The 22,930-nt window shown below is 40.2% G+C and overlaps 2 protein-coding genes across 2 annotated transcripts in view; both read left to right on the top strand.

Moving 5' to 3' along the window:
• The first annotated feature begins 6 nt into the window (after positions 1-6).
• ATP6V0A2 (ATPase H+ transporting V0 subunit a2) lies at positions 7-15,940 on the top strand. The gene is made up of 20 exons (XM_041410259.1): positions 7-164; positions 1,498-1,576; positions 2,548-2,645; positions 3,449-3,586; positions 3,921-4,021; positions 4,686-4,812; positions 5,585-5,667; positions 6,004-6,097; positions 6,415-6,627; positions 7,241-7,391; positions 8,120-8,259; positions 8,982-9,136; positions 10,144-10,234; positions 10,530-10,648; positions 11,086-11,296; positions 11,428-11,547; positions 12,034-12,153; positions 13,363-13,480; positions 13,885-14,056; positions 14,892-15,940. The coding sequence occupies exons 1-20, from the start codon at positions 48-50 to the stop codon at positions 14,992-14,994; spliced, it is 2,550 nt and encodes an 849-aa protein (XP_041266193.1). The 5' UTR covers positions 7-47; the 3' UTR covers positions 14,995-15,940.
• Positions 15,941-16,884: 944 nt separating this feature from the next.
• The window catches only part of DNAH10 (dynein axonemal heavy chain 10), a 50,691-nt gene continuing 44,645 nt past the window's right edge, over positions 16,885-22,930 (top strand). The window contains exons 1-7 of the mRNA XM_041410400.1: positions 16,885-17,101; positions 17,405-17,497; positions 19,034-19,191; positions 19,884-20,114; positions 20,707-20,897; positions 21,699-21,897; positions 22,588-22,782. Coding sequence (XP_041266334.1) covers positions 16,885-17,101; positions 17,405-17,497; positions 19,034-19,191; positions 19,884-20,114; positions 20,707-20,897; positions 21,699-21,897; positions 22,588-22,782 — 1,284 coding nt within the window. The remainder of the gene's footprint in view (positions 17,102-17,404; positions 17,498-19,033; positions 19,192-19,883; positions 20,115-20,706; positions 20,898-21,698; positions 21,898-22,587; positions 22,783-22,930) is intronic.

Below are 22,930 nucleotides of genomic sequence, written 5' to 3'. Positions count from 1 at the left end.
GCCGCGCTGAGCCCCCCGCGCCGGGAGCCCCGGGCCGCGCCGCCGCCATGGGCGCGCTGTTCCGCGGCGAGCCCGTGTGCCTGGCGCAGCTCTTCCTGCAGAGCGGCTCGGCCTACGAGTGCCTCAGCGAGGTGGGCGAGCGCGGCCTGGCCGAGTTCCGAGACGTGAGTACCGCCGGGGCCCTGTGGGGCAGCGCGGGGGCTGCGGGAGCCCTGAGGGGCCCGGCGTGAGGGCCGAGCCGGGCCCGGGGCCGCCGTCGGGAAGGTGCGGGCTTGGCCCCGATGGGGCGGTGCAAACTGCTTTTATTGCCGTCTTTCCCCGACTCCGACAGGCAGGTGTATGGCCCGTCCCTGTGTGGAATTCGCCTGGAACAGGATCACAGAATTGTTAGGGTTGGAAGGGATCTCTGGAGATCATCCAGTCCAACCGCCGGCCAAGGCAGGGTCACCCAGAGAGGTGACACCGGAACGCGCCCGGGTTGGGGGTGACTGATGGAAGTCAGTGTGGAGCCCCGGCCTCCCCGGCACTCTCGGGAGGAATACTTTAGGATGGATATATCCCACCTTTCTCACAGCGATACCTTAAATTGGGGTCATTTGCAGCGAGATCCCATGGGAGAGCCCCTGACCCACCTGCAGCCTCAGTGCCTTCATCCTGAGCGTGTGTGCACAGCTGATGGCTCCATCCACCCACTGACAGACCGACAGACAGCTGCTCTGTAGGTTTATTGATAACAGGTCCTGTTCCTGGAGGGGCACTTCATCGTGGAGGAAACTCCAGCCTAACATAAAGCTGGGTTGGGCAATAATTAGCTACGTCTCTGCGTTGTCTCATCATAATGATATGATCTTTGTCTGCTGACTGAGACTTTGGAACGTATTCCAAATATACATTAGAAATGTAGCTAGTAAAATCATTGCAGGGAAAGCTGGGAAGACTTAACTAAACAGCTAGTTAGTAAATGTGACAGGGAGGAGGAGGCACATCATGTAAGAATGATTACATGAGTGTATGTTTAACACTTTGGTGTCATTCTAGTTACCTGATACACCATTTATTGTAGAAATAATGCATTAGTGGTTCTGATTTAATAAGCTGGATAAGTAGTCAGAGATATTGCACATTCATATTATAGGGATGTACGTAAAATTTAGTATTTCAAATAGACTGTGGAAATGCATCACAGAAAATTTGTCAAATGGTTTGTTAATTTGAAGTCATTAAGCAATATTTTACAACTGTCAAAATACAATTAGGAATGGTTTCTCCAGTAGACCTTGTTATTTTGTTGTTTGATTAAAACTAACCAATGGCATGGATAATTCTGCTTTAGTAAAACCAACTTTGCTATTTGAAGACTTAGTAATCTTTTTAGGTTTTTGTGCTTTCTCAGCTGACAAGCACAGAGCTCATGCAAATTGTCTCCAGGAAGTTGCTGTGGTTTTCTAGGGGAGGTTACTATTTCAATCCCCTAATAAACATTTTATCCTTCTCCAGCTTAACCCAAATGTAAGTGTGTTTCAGAGAAAATATGTGAATGAAGTGAAGAAATGTGAAGAAATGGAAAGAATACTTGGTGAGCTTTATTTTCATGTCTGCTGTTTCTCATCTGTGGCACTACTGTGAAGGTTTTTTTAACACTCCCATGTTTTATAAGCTGTGAAATTTACTTGCATTAAATATAGATTTGGGGTTTTTTTTTAAGCTCAGAGGTGAAGAACAGTTGCTAATGTGTTGCTGATAAATAGATGAGGCTGTTTCAGTGTTTACTACTTAAAACTCTGCTAGGGAAAGTGAAGCTTTACTGTGGATATTTCCTTGACTGTAAGATACTCCCATTCATTTTGTGTAACTCAATGCTGTTGATTTTCCAGGCACCCTTAAAAATACCTCAAGTGAATAATAATTGTGTTCTCATGGTAGTTAATGAATAGAGGAGGGTAGGCAGAGCATTACAGCCAAGCTGCAGATGTCTTCAGTGTATCCTGAGGAAAATTTACAGTTGAAGGATTCCTTTGACTGGAATCTCTCATCAGAGGCACGTGCTGGTCATGCCAGCAGCTCTTGAGGCAGTCCCCCTGCCCAGTGTGAGTTGCATTTGTTGTCAAGGTTGCTTAAGCTGCTTTGTTTGAACACTTTTTACTCCAAACATGGGTCAGTGAGCAGCACGTCTGTTTCTGGCAGAAAGTGACACAATTGCAGCATTAGCAGAAAGTGGCACTGTGCAGCAACAAAGAGGTTCTGTGAAGTGGTAAAAGCTTCTTAGAGAGTTCTTGTTGGGAAAGAGAACCCTCTGAAGTTTGCTTGCTTCTGCAGACTTCCAAGACAGGAATAGTTTGTGTGTTTTATACCCACCCACTCTGAGTTCTTAATTTTTGAAGACTTCTGTGTGTGCATTGTTGCTGAAATGAATGAATGAAATAGGCAGGGCTTGATGCTGCAGTGTCATTAGCACCATCAAGAGCAGCTGAAGGTCAACTCTGCAGCACTCTAGGAAGTGTAGGCAGTGCAGTTTCCTTTCTGATGCTGTTTTTCTTCTCACTCCAGGGTATTTAGTACAAGAAATTAAAAAAGCAGATATTCCACTTCCTGAAGGAGATGTTGCTCCTCCTGCCCCCTTGCTGAAACACATTTTAGAAATCCAGGTAACTCCACTAAACAGATGCCTAAGTCTTGGAACTTAATTTCAAGCTTAATGACTTGTTACCTTACTACTTATAATTTAAGTTACTGGGGTATGGCAGAGGGGGCAAGAAGCATTTGTTTTCCTTTCTTCTGATTCCTTGCTGCCAGTGTGACCTCAAAGCCAGTGAGGTTTTGGTATTAACACAAAATTCCTGTGAAAGTGTCAAAGCAAACTCAGGGAGCGTTCACTCATCTGTTTGGCACATCACACTGTTCCAGGCAGATTGTCTGTAGATGAGGTCCCTCAGCCTCAGTTATTGCTTTGGTGCTTACCTGAGGCTCTTTGTGCATCCAGAATTTCCAGGTTTGTTGAATTTTACTTGCCCAAGGTTCTGCAGGTTCTGGTCACACAACAAAACGTGGTGCTGTTGTCTCTGATTGCTTTTTCTGGTGTTGTGTTTGATGTGGAAGCTTGTAAAACACAGATCTAATTTTGAATAACGTTCTGTTTTGTTGTAATTATGTTAAAAGAATAAATGGGTATCTTCCACCCTGTGCTACCTGCAGTTCTAATTCCAGGTCTGCATTATTTTGGCACAAATTGGGGGCAGAGCAGCACGCTGAACAGATGCCAGTGGAGGATCAAGTGTACTCAATACAAAGCCATGTGTGGCAGACTGGGGGATAAAACCTCTGAAGCTTTAGTTAATTAAGAAATGGGAAACTCCTGTCACTGTCAAATTATTATGTGTTGACTATGAATCCTACTCTGTTTTCCAAAATCCTGTAACTGATTCTGTGTCTTTCCTTTACTCTGTATTAGGAACAGCTGCAGAAGCTGGAGACAGAACTGAGGGAAGTAAATAAAAACAAAGAAAAATTGAGGAAGAACCTGCTTGAACTGACAGAATACAAGTACATGTTACAGATCACACAGAATTTTGTCAGGAGAACACCTGAGGTACTGATCGGGGCGTTTGACTGGGATTGTTGTGTGGCATTTTTGTCATTTTTCCCTGTGGAATTGCTTGAAAGTGAAGGTGTAATTGTGTTATTTTGGTGAATAAACTGTGCTAAGAAATTTACACTGTAATTTTGCAGCACTGACTATAATTGTTAAGAGCAGTGCACTTGAGATCCAGGATGTCTCTGTTGTCTGAACTGAACACAGAAATGACTTTAATATTTTCAATTAAACCATTTACCTAATTACCTTTTCTTAGAATAATAATGGAAAATGAGAGGTTGTTTTTTTGTTTTCCTGGAAGCAATGAATCTTTCTTTTTATTGACTAGTATGAATCCCATTTGCATGGCAATTTTGAAGAGTTTCCTTCTGTGGAAAACGAGCCGTTGGTGGATTACAACCGCACGCACAGACTGAGTGCCTCGCTGGGGTGGGTATGGCATGTGCTGTTTCAGAAGTGCTTCGTGAGGGGCTGTAAAGAAGGGGTTGTTCTCTTAAAACATGGCCTGTAGTGATTTCAGGTGTGCCAAACAGTTTTAGACAGGACAAGAGCCTGGACCCGATGTACCTTTATAACAGACCCAGATTATTTGAAGAGATGAACAGGACAGCATCCAAAAAAGCTGTCACAAAGCTTCCCTCAAACCAAGGACATGTGTAAAGGAAAATCTCTAAATCAATACTTCCTTCTATTGTTTAAACTCTTTTTCTGTGATAAACACACAGTGTTTTAATCACCTGGCAGTGTAAATGTAACATTAATTGTGTTGCCTTTGAAATGATGAATGGATACTGCTGTCTGTGGTGTTGTTATGAGAGGATATCTTCCAAGAAAAAAGAAATAATCTCACTATCACAGAAATAACCAGTTAGAAGTAATTCTAGTTGTGTGTTCAGGTCTGTAGTCGTTTTATTTTGCAAATAAAAAAATTTATATACCAGCTGGTATTTTGTATACCAGTTACTTCCTGTTCAGGGTGATGCTTCCTTCCCTAGCCATGGCAGATACTAAATTATTGTGGTGATGTACTCTGAATTTCCAATTTTTTTTCTTGTACATTTTATCTTATATTTCAAATTTTTCCTTTTCCTAGATTCATATCTGGGTTAGTTCACATAGCAAAGATTGAAGCATTTGAAAAAATGCTGTGGAGAGTCTGTAAAGGCTATCCCTTTCTTACCTATGCAGAGCTGGATAAGGCTCTGGAAGATCCAGATACAGTGAGTAAACATCGTAATGATCAGTTTATTTCATTTGTACTTCTCATAAGATTTGGAAGAATTGCTGCTCAGGTCTGTCTGAAGTAAATGGAAATGATTTCCCAGTGTCCTTGGAGGAAAAACTGTTTAGAAGTATTAGAATTTGTAAAGGTTGTAGAAGTGGGAATTAATTTGTCATGGTTCAGCTTGAGCAGAACTTCATTGTGGAATAGTGGTGACTTTATGATTGGCCACCTTGGTCAAAATACGTGGCAGAAATGGCTGCTTGGATATTTATTAACTAGGTCTGTACAGTGCATTGCCTTTTAATAGCCATTCCACTTGTTCATTCAGTAGCTGAGAAAGAATCAAGTACAGCTAGTTTTCTGTGAACCTTTTCCTGTGAACTTGAAAAGTTGATTTTTGTAAATCAATTATGGCATCCTAATCTGTCACCTTTTTTTTTTTTTTTTTTTTTTTTTTGCTTGAATTCTAATTTGTTATCTTTTTAAAATACTCTTTCCTTACTAAGAATTCTGAGATAGTAAAATATAATGTCTCATTGATTTTCCCTGGAAACTTTTGCTGGTTTTCTCTAATGTTAAAAACAAAGAAAGTGATACTATCACAGTTGAATTTTATTGTTTGATCTTCACTAAACAGATGGAAAATTAATTCTATTAACACAGCTCCTTCTAGTTGTTCAGCTTTGTTATTTAGCTCTATTATTATGTGACAGAGGAATTGCTGGTTAAAACATAATTCATCAGCTTTACTTTTTATGTTTTTTTAGGGTGAAACCACAAAGTGGGCTGTTTTTTTAGTGTCCTATTGGGGTGAACAAATTGGTCAAAAAGTTAAGAAGATTTGTGACTGGTAAGAAGTAAATCTACTATCTGTATATTCCTTTATACCTGGGGTATTTTCTAGTTGGTTTTTCCCCTGCACTCTTTTTTAAAAGTGTTGATTTTTAGACAAACTTTTTGTGTTAAATTTGTTCCTCCCCTTATTGCACCCAGCTCTGTAATTACGCAGTGTACAAATAAATACGTGAATCACTTCACTTGCAGTCTTTACCAAGTGCAGGCAAAATGCTGCCTCTGAGTTGAATCTGTTCCATGGTTATTAAGTGGTGTGTTGCAAATCTGGCAGGGGGTTGGGTGGTGTGTTTTGGTGGAGTTTGGTCGCTAACACAGCCCTGTGCTCCTGCAGCTATCGCTGTCACGTGTACCCCTACCCCGACACCACCGAGGAGCGCCAGGCCGTGGTCGAAGGGCTCAACGTTCGTATTCAGGATCTTGAAACTGTGAGTAAAGAACAGATTTCTTCTTGCTGGAGCTGTTGCACTGTGGGAAATCATTTAATGAATCACAGTGTTAAATATTATTTCTAACATGCACGCAGCTTTGGAGCTGGTGGGACAGTAAGCTGTGTCCCTGGTCTCATGTTGCACATTTCTGTTAAACCTCACAGCACTTGGCATTGCCTTCTGTTTTCAGCAGAGGTTTGCTTGCCCTCCTAAAAACATGGCCCAGTGCTGGACACCTACGAGGTGCCCTTGCTGTGATCAGCACAACCCCTGTCACATTCTCAGTGAGATCTTTGGTTTTTTCTCAAACAAAGGTGCTGAATAAAACTGAGGAATACTTGCGCCAGGTCTTGTATAAAGCCTCAGAATCCATCTATACTTGGGTTATCCAAGTGAAGAAGATGAAAGCCATTTACCACGTCCTCAACCTGTGCAGTTTTGATGTCACAAATAAATGTTTAATTGCTGAGGTTTGGTGTCCAGTGGCTGATCTCCAGAACTTGCGCCATGCCTTGGAGGAAGGCTCAGTAAGTCACCTGAATGCTCACTGGTGTTGAAGTTTTTATCTTGAACTAACTATGCATGTAAGGAAAGAAAATAATTATTAACAACAGACTAAAAGTAGGCACAGACAGATCTGGGTCTCTGTATAAAACAATTTTTTTATAAGCAGAGCCTTTATTTAGTGTTGTGTGTAGTATTTTTTTTCCTTGAATAACTTGACCTGAGTCCAGCTGGGCCCGTGGTATTATTTGCATTCATGCAGAAGTTGGAAGTTCCCTTGCAGTGGTTTTTGTTCATGAGAGAAAATTCTAATAACAAGTCTTTGTTTTATAATATTGTGACTGATAAGTCTCATCTGATACTTGATATGAAATAAGAATTAGGACACTGTGCATTATCTGTTTTTAGAGGGGGTACAAAGGGATAAATGTTAAACTTGGGGCATAATTTAATTTTTGGATCAGTGAACACACTGTGCATTATCTGTTTTTAGAGGGGTACAAAGGGATAAATGTTAAACTTGGGGCATAATTTAAAGGTATTTTTGGATCAGTGAAACTGCTGATAGAGCAGATGTTTTCACTTTGATTAGATTAACAGAGATCTTACACAAATTTATCTTCTGTCTGTAATTAGAGGAAGAGTGGAGCTACAATTTCATCATTCATGAATACCATCCCAACAACACAACCTCCTCCGACTTTGATTCGTACCAATAAATTCACCTCAGGGTTCCAGAACATCGTTGATGCTTATGGAGTTGGAAGCTATGGGGAAGTTAATCCAGGTTGGTCCTTCTGAAAGCTGAGCTCTGAGCTGTGCTGTCATTGCTTCTTGCCCTTGGTACCTTGCTGAATTGGACACTGGCAAAGGCCAAATGGTGACAATTATGCTGCTTGTTAATAGCTGTTTTAAAATTTCAGTAGCTCATCAAAAGCACAGACTGTGCTCCAAGCAGTAGGATGGGATTGGGTTTTGCTGAATTATTTTAGCATGAAAGGTAGTGGTAATAGCTGTATAATTTTTCTTCTGTATGCTTTACTTTGGGTAAGGAAGATATTTAGGGGAAAAAACAAAGAAACTGGTAATGGTAATTGATCTTAGTGAAGTGTGGAGCTCATCGCTTGAAAAATTCAGCTTGTTATTTAGCCCACTTTAATATATACTTGTAGCTATGCTGACTTAGTCATTCTGCATGGGAGAAAGTACCTTATAATACAGATCTGAAATACCCACAGAGGAAGAACTGTTTGGTTGGGTTTTATTTTCTGGGCTTGTATTATTATCCTCAGAATTGTCAGCTACTGCTCAACTGTGAAGTGGTCATTGCTATCCAATAAACAAGCTTTAAACTGAGTTAAAATTACAGTGTGGGGGAAAGGTCTATGAGTAGGGGATGAAATGTCTTTCAAACTTAAAAACTTTGAGAGATTTAAGTATGGGATTGCTTGGGGATAGTGCAGACAGGACATCATGTGTGTGCTGTGCCTGAAACCTGCTGTGTTGCCCTTGCAGCTCTCTATACCATCATCACTTTCCCCTTCTTGTTTGCGGTTATGTTTGGAGACTTTGGGCACGGGCTGCTCATGTTCATATTTGCACTCCTGACAATACTGTATGAAAACCACCCTAGGTTAAAAAGAGCACAAGATGAGGTAAAAGGAATTGCAAATTATTTACTTCCTATCCAGCCAGATCATTTGAATAATGACTTTTTCTGAAAAGTACTGCTTTTTTGAATGGGTACTTATTTAGGCTTTTTTCCATTCTTTTAGGATTTTCTTTGTTAAAAGACCCCCATATTCTATATTTTAAACTATTCACTTTCCTTGAAAGATCAGAAATAATCAAGTTGTAATGAAAGACTTAGAAAAAAATTGATGCTTTGAAGCTTGTCTTTACTTCTACCAGGGCTAGTCAGTGATGGGTTTTACAGAATGTCATTACAGTGACAATGTGAGGAGAAAATGATTTTTCAAATTCCACTTTTTATTGTTTATAAAAAGAGTTGCAGTTTGAAATTTATTAAACTTCACTTAAATTTTTTAACCATATGGGTTGGAATGCAGGAACACCTGCATCTCTCATTAGAATTATGTTTAATTAAGAACGCCTGCAAATGTGTAATTTCTTGTAAAGTAGTCCCAGGAAGGAAATGGCTTTAAAAGACCCTTCCTTAATGTAAAGGTGCTGGTGATAAAGGTCTCAGTGTGTGTCATGGGAGCTCATGTTCCTTAATGAGTGTTCACAAATAAATTTTAGTTTTTAGAAGTCTTTATATGTCCAAAAATGTGTTTCTCTTAGACATGTTTAGCTGACCTTTGCTCACATAACAGATGATATTCTCTATTTTTTCTTTTTTCCCCAATACTGACAGATAATGAAAATGTTATTTGAAGGCCGGTACGTGATATTGTTAATGGGGCTGTTTTCTATATACACTGGATTGATCTATAATGACTGTTTTTCAAAGTCAATAAATATATTTGGATCTGGATGGAATGTTTCAGCAATGTATGAGAAGGTTTGGAGGTGAGCAGCATGTTTGCTATACCATTAAACCAGAGATGTATTTCCTGCAGCAATTTAACCCTTTTGTTCACATTTTTAACTATCCTGCTATGGCTTATCTTTACATTGATGTTTTAGGTTTTATTTTCTAGATGTGTGTGTATGTCTATATAAAGATTCAGAGGTTTAGAATTTAGAGATTTTAGAATTTAGAGATTTTAGAGATTTTAGAATTTTAGAATAGAGATTTCTCTTCAGAGGAATAGAAAACACAGGTCTAGTTTTGGACTTAGTTGCCCTAGGTCATACTTCTGGAATGAATAGCTGAGTGGCATTTGCCTCTACTAAAAGAAATTACCTATTAATGAAGTAAATTAATTACCTGGCAATCACTAGTCTCTGCACAGCTTTTCTTGATAGTAAGAAAAAAAAAAATAGTCTATGTGAATTGCCAAATCTGCTTTTTCTCAGAGTGGGATAACCTCACTGATTTGATGTTTCATGACCCTTTGGTATTTGAATGCTCACACTTGCATCTCATGGTGCCTTACAAAACAGGATGTGGCTTCAAAGAGTCAAGACCACTGGCTAAAATTTGAATGGGTTGTGTGTGCTGTGATAATGGAAAAACTGTATGAAAACAGAGTAGAAACTTCCCCAAATGCAAAACAGAAAAAAGGTAGCAATTATTCTTTGAATGTTTGACAGTGAATTTTATGCAAATGCAAACTGTGAACTTTTAAAATGAAACTTTGAGTTCTAGGGGAATGTGGAATAAAATCCATAAACTTTGTTGTGAAAGACAGTGAATGTAAATTAAGCCCAGATTGTGAGGTTCTAGGTGGATTTTTTTTTGCTATTGCTTGTATTAGTCAGGACTTTTGTGCTTAGAAACCCTTCCACTCTTTTAAAGTGTGACAGTGGGTGAGTTCGGTAAAGGAAAGCAGGAGCAGTGTCCTGCAGAGCTGAAAGTATATTGTCATTGTGTTTAAAGTGTCAAATCTGAGTGTGTTTTTATTTCACTGCAGTGATAAGGATCTGGAAGCTAATAGATATTTAGCACTGGATCCAAATGTTTCTGGTGTCTACAATGGAGCTTATCCCTTTGGAATTGATCCGGTTAGTTTCATTCTTTTTAATTGTCCACTTGTGGTGATCAGTCTTTGTCCATTAGATTTTGGTATGTGTATAATTAAGATAAATCTGACTAAGAAAAATATACATTTCTGTTTGTATTCTCTGTTCAACAAGACTTTTTCTTCTGACAAGTCAGATTGAACTATTTTTACAAAACTCAAATTTCAGTTGTGACCTCCATTTGAGGTAGAACTCTGGTCCCCAGCAGAAAATGGATACTGGTGTATTCCTCCTGTTGTGGTGTTCCTCAATGCTGGTTTGGTGTTTTCTTCTTCAGATATGGAATTTGGCAAGCAACCGTCTCACTTTTTTAAATTCATTCAAAATGAAAATGTCTGTGATCTTTGGAGTGACTCACATGACATTTGGAGTTGTACTGGGGCTGTTTAACCACTTGTAAGTACAAGAAGTTAAAATAATAACAATATTGTATTTTTTGCCAGGTCTGGAATGATAACAGTTAATCTTGTAAGAGAAACTGGAATAATTTTCTGAGAACAGAATAAGAGTAATTGTATAAACTGTTCTTATTAAAAGACAATAATGAAGAGGTCTTCCTTTGTATATGCATGATGATGGTTCAATATTATACTAAAAAATCCCAAAACAAAATAATACAAGACTTTATTTCACTTGTTGGCAAATAAAAATATGTGGCTCTTACAGTTTTTTTTTCCACTGAACTACCTGACATAATTTTACTGAATAAAAAGAAATTAGCTCTAGACTGTAATCTCAGTCTTGCTGTTTAAAAGTGCTTTGTTTTATTGAAATTATATTTGGGCTGTGTTGGTAAAACTTAATTTTATTTTTTCCACATTTCTACCTTCCAGGCATTTCAAGAAGACCTATAATATTTATTTGGTTTTTATTCCTGAACTTTTATTCATGTTGTGCATATTTGGCTACCTGGTGTTCATGATCTTCTTTAAATGGTTGGCGTACTCTGCAGAGAACTCCACAGCTGCCCCCAGTATTCTGATCCAATTTATTAACATGTTCCTGTTTCCTAGTGGTGAAACAAAGAGCTTCTTCAGTGGCCAGGTGAGTAATGCTCTTCCAAGCTTTTGGAAATCCTGTGTTCCCTATGCAGATAATACTTTAAAGGAAAAGGGGATGGCTTTTCCTACTTTGGATTTTGTGATCTAATCTCATTTTCCTCCCGCCCCCAACAGGTTCCTCTGCAGAAGTTTTTACTTAGTGTTGCTTTTCTTTGTGTTCCTGTAATGCTGCTTGGTAAACCACTTTATTTATACTGGTTGCACAGTGGAGGCCGAGGCATAAGAATGTACAGGGTAAGTACTGAAAGACACTCACACATTTCCTCAGTGCAGGAGAATTCAGCTGCTGTTTTGTTGCACAGAGTATGTCCTTATGGGTATTTCATAGAATGGGTTGGGTTGGAAGGGAGCTTAAAACCCATCTCATTCTACCCTCTGTGGTGGGCAGGGACACCTCCCACTATCCCAGGTTGCTCCAAGCCCTTCCAGCCTGGCCATGGACACTTCCAGGGATGGGACAGTCACATCTTCTTTGGGAAAACTGTGCCAGGGCCTCCCCTCCCTCATAGGAAAGAATTTCTTCTGTATATCTAAATTCAGTTTGAACCCATTACTCCTTGTCTTACCAGTTTCTGCTCAGTTTGGAAATTTTTGGACTGAAACACATAATAGTACTTCGTTCCTCTAAATCTTTTTGCCTTTGCCTGCAACTACTTTAAGTAAGTTTAGAAAATGACAGTGGCAGCCTGCTTGAAGAGACAATACATTCCCATTTTGCAGAGTGGCTACAAGCTTATCCGAAAAGAAAGTGAAGAGGAGCTTTGTCTCCTGTCATGTCATGATCTCGAAGAAGGTGTCACTCACTCAGACAGCGGGCACAGAGAGGGGGATGCAGAGGAGGTAATGTTTTTACTTAATCTCTGGTTTCTATGTTCTTAAAAGCAAATTAGAAGTGGGCAGTCAACAGATAACCTGTACACTTCATGCTGAGCAATTTTGAAGAAACTCAGCTGAGCCTTTACAAAGACATTGGTGCCCAAATGCAGTTTACTTAGAGTTTATTTGTTGCAATTTTATCATTATTTTCTGGTATTTTCAGACTATTACAGTAAACCACAACCCATCTGTAGCAGAGAATAGAAAGAGTGTTTTATTTGCAATTAAGACTCTGCATCTAGGAGTACAGGTTTTCTTATATTGAAGGGTGGGATAAAAATCCTGGGTTTTGTCTGGTTTTATGGATTCTTAAACTTGAGGCAAGGTGGTGACTGCCCAGCTTCCTGTTCATTAATCTTGGCTTTTCAGCTGGACAAAAGTCTTTCTGTGTCTGCAAATTACATCTTGTTATGAGGATTATTACTAATGAGGGTTGGGGCAGCATTCCTAGTCCCCACCCACTGCTGCTGTTTAGTTTGGGCAAATTTTTAAAGGTCTGGGCAGATTCCACTGATTCCATGTGAATTGAAAGACAAAGAATTGCTTCAGCTTCCTAATGTGCAGAATATGTATAGTTCTTGTCTCACTGGGGTAGTAGACTCTTGTTTCTTGTGTATAGAAAAGACAAGAATTATTTACTCAAAATGTATTATACAAAGTGTTGAAATTTTCAGTAATACCAGTTTTGAAACTCTTTGTTAGTAACAAGTATTTCTATTTAGATCTTAAATAAGATCTTTAGATCTTATTATTAATGTGGTTATCTTTCTATCAGTAGCATTACTGATAATTACCCCTGCTTTTAAAGATTAACAAATTGATATTGTAAACTTAGAACCTTAATAGAATGGGAATTAGAACCATGGCTGGTTATGGCACTTCAAGTTTTCAAGTATTAGATCATGTTTCTTGTGGAAAACATAAATTGCATTTGTTTCTATCTATCAACAGGGTAATACTGGAAAACCATAACATCTGATTTTTGTTTTAATGTTATCTCTATAATAAGGATCTTGTGCATGGCACATTTTTTTTTACTTGACATAAAATCAATTTATTACCTTCATTGGAATTCTTCTTCCATGTAATAAGGATTTGCAGATGAATGTTTTTGTTTTCTCATGTTTTGTTCTGTGTTGTTAAAATGGATACAAATGTATTTCTATCTTTTAGCTGAACTTTTCAGATGTTTTTATGAATCAAGCAATTCATACCATTGAATACTGTCTGGGATGCATCTCTAACACAGCCTCATACCTGAGACTCTGGGCATTAAGTCTTGCTCATGCACGTAAGTGGGGGTGGGATTTTGATATTTTTTTGGGTTTTTTTCCCTTCATCTGTATTTTTAATGCTGTTAGAGGGAGGCTGGCCTGTTCCATTGGTACTAGTATGAAATACACTTTTTTTTTAATTGAAAAAAAAATCCCTATTTCAACTAATCATGATCTATGGAAGCCTCCAAACTAAAACTGACTTTATGTAAAATACTGCTCGCAGTAGGTCTGATTTTGACACTGAGGTGTATCTTTAAACATTTGAGGGGATGGGGGCAGCTCTCTGGGGAGGGGGTTGCTTATAGTTCCCATGTTCAGCAGGTTCTCTTCTGCTGGTTAAATGAGCAGGTTAGAGTGGCTCAGTGGGTAAAGGCACTCAGTACCAACATTAATTATGGCAACTTTTGGTTTTTATTAGAGTTATCAGAAGTTCTGTGGCAGATGGTGATGAGAGTGGGTCTGCGTGTGGATACGAAGTACGGTGTCCTGCTGCTAATCCCTGTGATGGCATTCTTTGCTGTGCTGACAGTTTTTATTCTGCTGGTCATGGAGGGGCTTTCTGCTTTTCTCCATGCTATACGACTTCACTGGTACATTCTCTTTTTCTATAAACCTTATTAAAAAGGAAAAGTGTAAAATTCAACAGCCTCGTTGCTGCTGAAATACATTTATTTAGTTATATTAAATTAAATAAATGGCTTATTAGTTGGATTTGATTGTTCCTCTGGAATATTTTCAATAGATTCAAATATTATGTTGGCTTATGATGCATTTTACCTTCAACCACATTCACAAAATAGAAATACATTTGATTTGTAGTATTGCAGCTTTTCATAATGTAGAATATTAGTAACTTGGATAAGCATTTTTAATTTCAGTCTGGTTATCTCACTGTATAGTTTCAGTCTGTTTATTTGGCTCAACAGAACATATATATTAATGAGTGGGGCTGCCAACCCTTAAGTATTTTAATCCTTTCTTAGTCTTGGTATCACAAGCTCTGCACTTTGGAGTGGATTCAGAGCATGTTTAGTTTGAAATCTGATGAAATTTACAGCTTAAACAAAGGCGTCTAGTGTCCAAAGTCAGGAGGTGGAGCAACGTACATGACAGATTGTCCTCGTGATATTGCACGTTTGCAAAACAATTGGCTGCAACTCACTGGGAAACAAATGAGAAAGCCAGAAGTAAGAAATGAACCTTTACAGCCCGGTTTAGTGCCCGTGGGTCTCCTGAGAAACAGGAGTTAAACAATAAAAATGATAAAGTTAGCCTGGGACTGCGATGGGAAGGTTAAATAGCTGCACAGAAAACAAGTGAGAGGACTGCAGTTGGTTTTGCTCAGCTTCTTGGGTTGCACAATTCTGTCCCTTGACAACTAATTTTGGATTCATGTACAGATTCTGTTTTTTTGTCTCGTTTCAGGGTGGAATTTCAGAACAAATTCTACTCCGGTGGAGGATACAAGTTTACGCCTTTCTCTTTTAAGCACATTTCTTTACATTTTAATAAAGATGGTGCATTATAATTTGGCTGCTGTCAGCAGAAATGTTTGAAATTGTCTGCAAGTAACTGTGATTGGATCTTGCCTATGAATGGTTTCTTGTGGAACAAAGTGGTTTTCACTGATTGCCTTATAATGCAGCCAAACAATTCTGTAAAACATACCTCCCGTAGAAAGACATAGCAGATCTGGAGCATCTTGTAAAATATATAGATATGAAATGTACATTTTTCTTGATAAACTAATGTTGTAAATTAATTTTATTCTTAAAAAAAAAGTTGTTACTGCTTGTCCTGAAAGCCATGTAGGCATTTTTTTTTTGAGTCTCTTTATTTTCTTGAATGGTTACTTTTAAGTTATCTGAAAGACTTTTCATTATATTAAACATTCATTACTAATCACATACTTAAGCCAGCTGCATCTTGTGCACTTTGGGAACCATTCAACAATGCAATAGAAGCAATGTCTGTTTTCAGTCTGTATTCCAAGATGATTATGAAGTGTAAATTTATACACACCAATGCAATGTGCTCTTTTTTGGCCATATTTAAAATTGCACTGGAAATGTTAACTCTTCATTCTGGGTTCTGCTTAGAGTTATTACTTTAAGCTTTTGGAAGTCACACTGATACTTATATTTAATGTTATGGAAGAAGGCAGGATTTACAAGTATTACTCCTCTTTTTTCCCCTGTAGTGAGGAAGAACTTTTGCACATGGAATAAAGAATTGGCCTCGATCCCTGTTTCTGTTTGGCTCTAAGGACACACAAACAGCACTCCCTGGTAGTGTAGAACCTAATTTATACTGCATAGGCGGACAGGGGTCGTTTTTTATTATTTTTATATCAGTGTGAAAATGGGGATATTGCCATGATATTTTAACATCTGTGCCATACGAACAGCACAAATTAAATTTTGCACTTGTTTCATACGAACTCCCAATAAAGCCTCGTTTGCGCTGTGCCTAGCGGGCCCTGTGTTTGTCCGTGCCCTTTTCCCTGCGTTAGGCGCCGCTTTTCCCGTGAGGGGCGGCCGGGGAGAACGGGCCCTCGTGGGGGGCGGCGGGTGCCGGGGAGAACGGGCCCTCCGTGAGGGGCGGCGGGTGCCGGGGAGAACGGGCCCTCGTGAGGGGCGGCTGGTGCCGGGGAGAACGGGCCCTCGTGAGGGGCGGCCCGTGCTGAGGGGAGCGAGCGCTCGTGAGGGGCGGCCCGTGCTGAGGGGAGCGAGCGCTCGTGAGGGGCGGCGGACACTGAGGGGAACGAGCGGCCGTGAGGGGCGGCTGGTGCCGGGGAGAACGGGCCCTCGTGAGGGGCGGCCCGTGCTGAGGGGAGCGAGCGCTCGTGAGGGGCGGCCCGTGCTGAGGGGAGCGAGCGCTCGTGAGGGGCCGCCCGTGCTGAGGGGAGCGAGCGCTCGTGAGGGGCGGCGGACACTGAGGGGAACGAGCGGCCGTGAGGGGCGGCCGCTGTGGACGGGAACGAGCGGGTGGTGCCGAGGGGAGGCAGCGCGGCCGGTGTTGAGAAGGAGCGCCCGCGACAGGCGGTAGCGCGGGGCGGGCTCTGTACGGGAGCACGGCCTCTCGAGGCGCCTCCCGAGGCGGGCACGGAGCCTCCCGCAGCGGGCTGAAGGCGGGCAGCAGCCATCGCTCCACCTCGCACCGTTGCCGTGGCCACCGGGAGGCGTCGGGCCCGGCCGTGAGGGGCGGCCGCTGTGGACGGGAACGAGCGGGTGGTGCCGAGGGGAGGCAGCGCGGCCGGTGTTGAGACGGAGCGCCCGCGACAGGCGGTAGCGCGGGGCGGGCTCTGTACGGGAGCCTCTCGAGGCGCCTCCCGCAGCGGGCTGAAGGCGGGCAGCAGCCATCGCTCCACCCCGCACCGTTGCCGTGGCCACCGGGAGGCGTCGGGCCGGTTGCCGCCATGAGCCTGGACGACGTGCGGCTGCGGTGGCTACGGGACAGAGCGCTCTCCCTGCTGGGTCTGAGCGATCCGGCGCCTTTCGAGGAGCTGCTGAGCCGCGGCGAGGATGCGCGGCTGGTGCTGCGCTTCTTCGGCCTTGTTGCCGAGGGCGGCGAGGATGCGAGCGGGGCGGGCACGGCGCTGCTGCTGCTGCGGGCCGAGCGGCCCGGCCCGGCCGGTGAGGAGGGGATGCAGAGGGTCCCCCTGCTCCGACCCGCTGAGTTCTCCCTTGGTACTGCTTGTCCCCAGCTACCTCTTTCCCCCTCCCTCAAACCCCTCTTCGTCCCATCTGCTGAGTCGCAGCTCCTGATCCCTATTTTTACCCCTTTTCCTGCCTTTCCATCCCTTGGGCTGTGTTCTCCTGAATCCCTTTCATCCCACCCATTTCTAGAATTTTGTCCCCTCTATTTGTGGGATTTGCATCATCCCTCTGCAGTGTTATATCATGCTTTCCTCCCATTTTGCATTTGTGCGCTTGCAGGTGGCACGAGTGAGCGTTTCTGTGTGGCTTTTAATGAAATTCCCGAAGAGTTTGTGTCAAATTCTACTGTGTATTTTCTGAGAGACACCAAAGGTATGTGCCCTGAAGAACTGCAGCCTCAGCGTTTTCAGTTTTGTGTTAAACAGCACTTTCCATTGTGAAGATATGATACAGACGGGGACTCAGGATAGTGCACATCCAACTTACTTAACTGGGTGTGAAAACACTCAGAGCCAGGGCTGGGGATGCTTTGTCATTTAACAGTATTTCTGTGCAAGATTTTCCTCCTCTGTCTGTAGAGTAAGAGTTCAAATCAACCCACTGTTCTTTTGAATAGAAAACTATTTTCTGACTATCAGGTTGGGTTGTAAATACTTAGAACCAGCTGATGATGCTGAAGTATTTTTCTGCCCTTTCTGAAGATGCATTTACACTATTAAAACCAGCACTAGTTTTGAAGATGACTTGCACCAAACCTAGTAGTGTTTTATTGGAGTTTTAATTTATTATGAAAATTACTTTACACTATCTGTATCAATTAATTAGATTTATACTACTTTTTTTTTGTATACTGTTTAGAAACAGTTGCTGTACCTAAAGACCTGACTGAAGCTAATGAGATTCTTCCTCGAGTGATAAAGTCTGGCATGCTGACTGATGATACTCTCTTGATGCTAAAGAATGCCATCTCACAGGTAAATGAGTGACAGCTTTTATATATGAAAACTTGAGTGTATCTAGGAGTGATTTGGCTATTAAGTATTATATGGATTATTCATAAGAAATATTAATATTTAATAAGTGACCTTCCTATGCCAAAATTAAGCATTTGTGAATGCTTATTTGATATTTTGTTTCCCATTTTCCCCCCTATTTGAGAATCATTTAAGGGTGTGACACCAGACACCTCTAGTTCTGTGCTCACTGACTTTCATAAAGGCATGCTGGAGCTATTCCCCTGCAGAACTTGAGGCATAGAGAATGATGTGAAATGGAAGGAGACACACTTAAATTAAATTTAAGAACAATATCTAATGGTTAAGTGAATTGCTTGTAAGGTTTTTTTAATATCCAATGGTTAAGTGAATTGCTTGTAAGCTTTTTTTAATGTGAACCATCTAATCGGTGGCACCTGTTTCAATCCTAGCAGTCTTCACCAGCTCTCTCCCATGGTCAGCCGCAGACTGAGAAAACTTCCTTTGATTCAGACAGTGAAAACACAGATTCTGAAGAAATGAAATTACCTGAGACTGAACCTAGAAAGTCAGTGGAGGACTCTAGTACTCTAATGGGGAGTGAAACTCAGCTGAGCATACCAGGTGAGGTGAATGTTTTGCCTCTGCCAGCACTGTGGTGATTAGAGCACGTGGCAGCAGAACGAGGTTCACCTGAGCAGCTTTATGCAGAATAACAAATAGATTTGATTAAAGCTGCTCTTTGCTGGTACCAGCTGTGCTTTTCCCACTCTGAAGCATAGCAGGCTGCATGGAGAAATGGATGAAATCAGTGATAAGTCTTTCAAAGAGTTTGGAGTAAGGGTAGGAGAGGGGGTAGATGTATCCAGTGGTGCCATGTTAGCAATGCTGACAGAACAAGACAGTTCATTCTGTGTGCATTTTCTTCCAACAGAACATCTTAAACTGGAGATGCCCACTGTAAATCTAGATAGAGAAGTGGCAGTTCTTGCCACAGTTCCAGGAGTGGTTCAGTCTCTGAAACGTTGTGCAATGACCTGGCAGAAATTAATATCTGGAGTTCTGAAGGAACAACTGGAAAAGGTTCCACAGGTAACGTTGCCTGTAACACCAAGATGCTTTTATTCCTGGAGACTTTGCTTCATTTCCCCACAAGAACCGTGTTAATTTTTAATTCCTCTTCATGTTTGATTGTTGGAAGACCATTTACTGATTCTTGAAAAGAAGAACAAAAGTAGTGAGGAACTGTGTGGCTCTGAGAAGTAGAATATAAATAAAAGATGAGGTAATTCACTGCAGATCCTACCCACACAGGATAACTGTGGAAAACTAAGGGACTTTTGTTATCTGCTCTCTTCTAAAGAGCAAAAAAACCTAAAAGCTCAACTGAGTAATTTCTTTTTTAAAAATAGCTATATTTTTTTCTTTTTTTGCAAAAAAAAGTGATCTCAAAAAAATTTAAAAATCCTTATTTTCAGGTTTTGAGTCTGCAAACATATGTATAACGAATACCACTAAACACACTGAGGGATTTTATGTCTATAAAGTTACCTGTGCAAAAGCCATAAGCTCAGGCATACACTCCCCATAAGCAGTTCCCTTCAGTGGGTGTATAACTCTTTATTTCATGGTCTTCTTCTCTCTGACTTTTTACATGGTTGAATCATATCAAGTTTATCTCAGCATTTATTGAAAAGAAGGAACAAATGTAATCCTGATTATAAATATTCACTCTTGCATAATGGTAATTCATCTTTTTGTATTTGATTCCACATTACTTGTAGGGTGATGGTCCACTTGCAGAGATTAACCTCTGGCATGAAAATAATGCTACTTTAAGGGCTCTTACTGAACAGCTAAAGCTTCCAGAGGTGCAAAAAGTCTTGGAAATACTACAGGAAGCTGAATCTGAGTTTACTGGAGGTTTACAGATAGTCTTAAGTGACCTCAAAAAGCATCACATGGAAGCTCAAGATAATGCTAAGTTTCTCTCAACTCTCGAACGCCATTTGAAGGTACCTGCCCTTGAGAAAACTTGGTCAACTTTAAACTGTATTTACCTGGGTTGGGTTTCTCTGTAATCATCTCTTGTTTATTTTTTCACTTTTTAGCAGTAATAAAGATATACTCTAGATTAAGAAGTTATATTTAGTTTTTAAGAAGGGGTGCTTATTTTGTATGAGTTTCAATGGTTCTAATGTTTGAAAGCTCAGAGCTGTGAGCACTTGGTTTGTAGTCCAGTCTTGGGAGTTTTGATGGCATAGCTGAACTGGAGAAAACAAAGATTTCTCTACTCCATTTTTTTAGGTAGTTTCCACAAATTACAGCTGATGTTTCAAAGTTTAAATTGTATTGAAGATCATCCAAACAAAGAGTTGAGCCAAAATTTAAAATCAGGACCTAAAATCATTTGGAGGAAAAGGTGCAGATTTGCACATCTTTAACCATGTATATTATTTAGGCAGCAGGATGTCTCCTTGTCCAGGTTATTTATTTAATAATCTTACAGACTTTCATAACCTGATGCATTTACAAAACAAACATTAGTTTACTGAATATGAATTTGTATGTTTCCATGACATCTTACCCACAATATGCATTTCATAGAATTTATCAACTGGCACTGGGGTTGATGTTATCTCCAATGCCATCCCTTCCCTGCTGAATGCCCTGAGGCTGGTGTGGATCATGTCACGGCACTACAACGAGGATGCACGCATGGTGCCCTTCTTGGAACGAATTTCCTGGGAGATTTCCCAAAGAGTGCGCAGAGTTGTGGACCTGCAAACTCTCTTTAAGTAAGTGCTGGGTTTCTCTTTAACTGGGCTGTATTTATTAAAAGCTTTGCTTGTCTTCCACAAAGTGCAGTAGATGATACTTCCACCAAAGAGGTGTCTGTATTTTTCAACCATCTGAAGTTGTATTAGAAGGTCAATTAAAAGTAAATTTATTTTGTAATTTTCATAAGTTACTAAATCAGTCCTGAATATATCCCTTCCCTGCTGAATGCCCTGAGGCTGGTGTGGATCATGTCACGGCACTACAACGAGGATGCACGCATGGTGCCCTTCTTGGAACGAATTTCCTGGGAGATTTCCCAAAGAGTGCGCAGAGTTGTGGACCTGCAAACTCTCTTTAAGTAAGTGCTGGGTTTCTCTTTAACTGGGCTGTATTTATTAAAAGCTTTGCTTGTCTTCCACAAAGTGCAGTAGATGATACTTCCACCAAAGAGGTGTCTGTATTTTTCAACCATCTGAAGTTGTATTAGAAGGTCAATTAAAAGTAAATTTACTTTGTAATTTTTCGTAAGTTACTAAATCAGCCCTGAAGATATAGGTTCTTTTCCTCTTTTGTATTGAAAGAACATGAACCAATAAAACAAATAGAAAGAGGTAAAAAAGTGGCATAAATGTAACCAAAATCACTCCTCAAATAATATCTTCTTTCACAATCACATTGAAAATAAGTTAAAAGTTTTGCCTAGATCTTGTGTAGTTAGAAGCTGCTAAACCAGGGTATATTATTCCAGTTGAGATATGATTTTTTCATCTATAGTACTTCTATCTATACTATCTTAACTGTCTTGATTTGATTAATAGACAAGACACAACTGCTGCAAAAAAGAAAATAACAGAAGCCAAAAACACTCTTGAACAATGGAAAAAATGTTATTTTACTACTTGTATCCAAGTTGAAGAGTCAGGAAGTAAGCGCTACTGGAAATTTGATGTGAAACGTTTATTTGAAAAAACAGATTATATGGTTTCAATCTGTCAAGATCTGTATTATATTTTTCAGGTAGGAATAGAGACAATAAATAAAGAAATTTTTTAATCACTGTCTTCTTCTGTAGAGAAGATTCTTTTGTGTTGTAGGTGTAGACTTGTTAACAACTTTTAGTTTTGTGTTTGAGACCTGAGTGGTGCCTTTGATTTCAACAAAACTGCACTTAATGCTGGAAGTGGATTAACTTTACTCCAGGTACTGGCTGGGGAGTGTGCCACTGTGTACATGGTGTGAACATAAGAGACTTGCAGCAACTGGTTCACACATTTGTCATTTTCATGGATTACCACCTTAATGAGGTAGATAAAATACCATTTAAGTATACTATAATATAAAATGTAGCCATCTGTCAATCTGTGGATTAATGCAGAATAACCTATGAATGGAGAGATGCTGTGTTTAGGCTAATTTAAGTCAGGGTAATTAGCATTATGGACAATCAATAAACTGTGTAAAGTGGAGTGAAAAGGACTAATGACTGAGTATTATCTGTTATAACAACTGAAGTATTGGGCTTGTAGATTGTTGCTGTGGTTTTTTCAGTGTCTCATATTGAAATATTTGAAATTTAAATCACAGCACAAACTGGTCATTCTCTGAGTGGCTGATATTTTTTTAAAGGAAAAATTTAACAATAATGTGTTCAGTGGCAGAAAAAATATTAAAAAGAAAGCTTTATGGTATGTTCTTCTGAATGAATAGGTCGCTGAAGAGCTTCACAATATATTTATTCCTGAACTGATAACTGTGACAGAAAATCCAAAGGGTGTTGATGAACTACAGAGAGAAGTAAATATAGTGATTAGTCCTATGGAAGACCTGACCTTTGACCCTTTGAGCATGGAAAATGCACGTGACTGGGCATTCGTTATGGAAGAATTTAGAGAAGATGTTGTGGTAGGTACCATACACTGCGATTGCCAAATAGTAAAAAAATAGTAAAATAGTAAAAAAAAAGTAAAAAAAATAGTAAAAATAAGCTTGACTGCTGTTATTAAAAAGTATTTTCATTTTGACACCCTTTCTTGGTTTTGCAGGATGAATT

This window comes from Onychostruthus taczanowskii, unplaced genomic scaffold (genome assembly GCF_017590055.1).
Source record: "Onychostruthus taczanowskii isolate IOZ18803 unplaced genomic scaffold, ASM1759005v1 scaffold32, whole genome shotgun sequence".
Taxonomy (NCBI): domain Eukaryota; kingdom Metazoa; phylum Chordata; class Aves; order Passeriformes; family Passeridae; genus Onychostruthus; species Onychostruthus taczanowskii.
The sequence above is the reverse complement of the archived record's forward strand: the minus strand, read 5'-3'. Positions and strand labels throughout refer to the sequence as shown.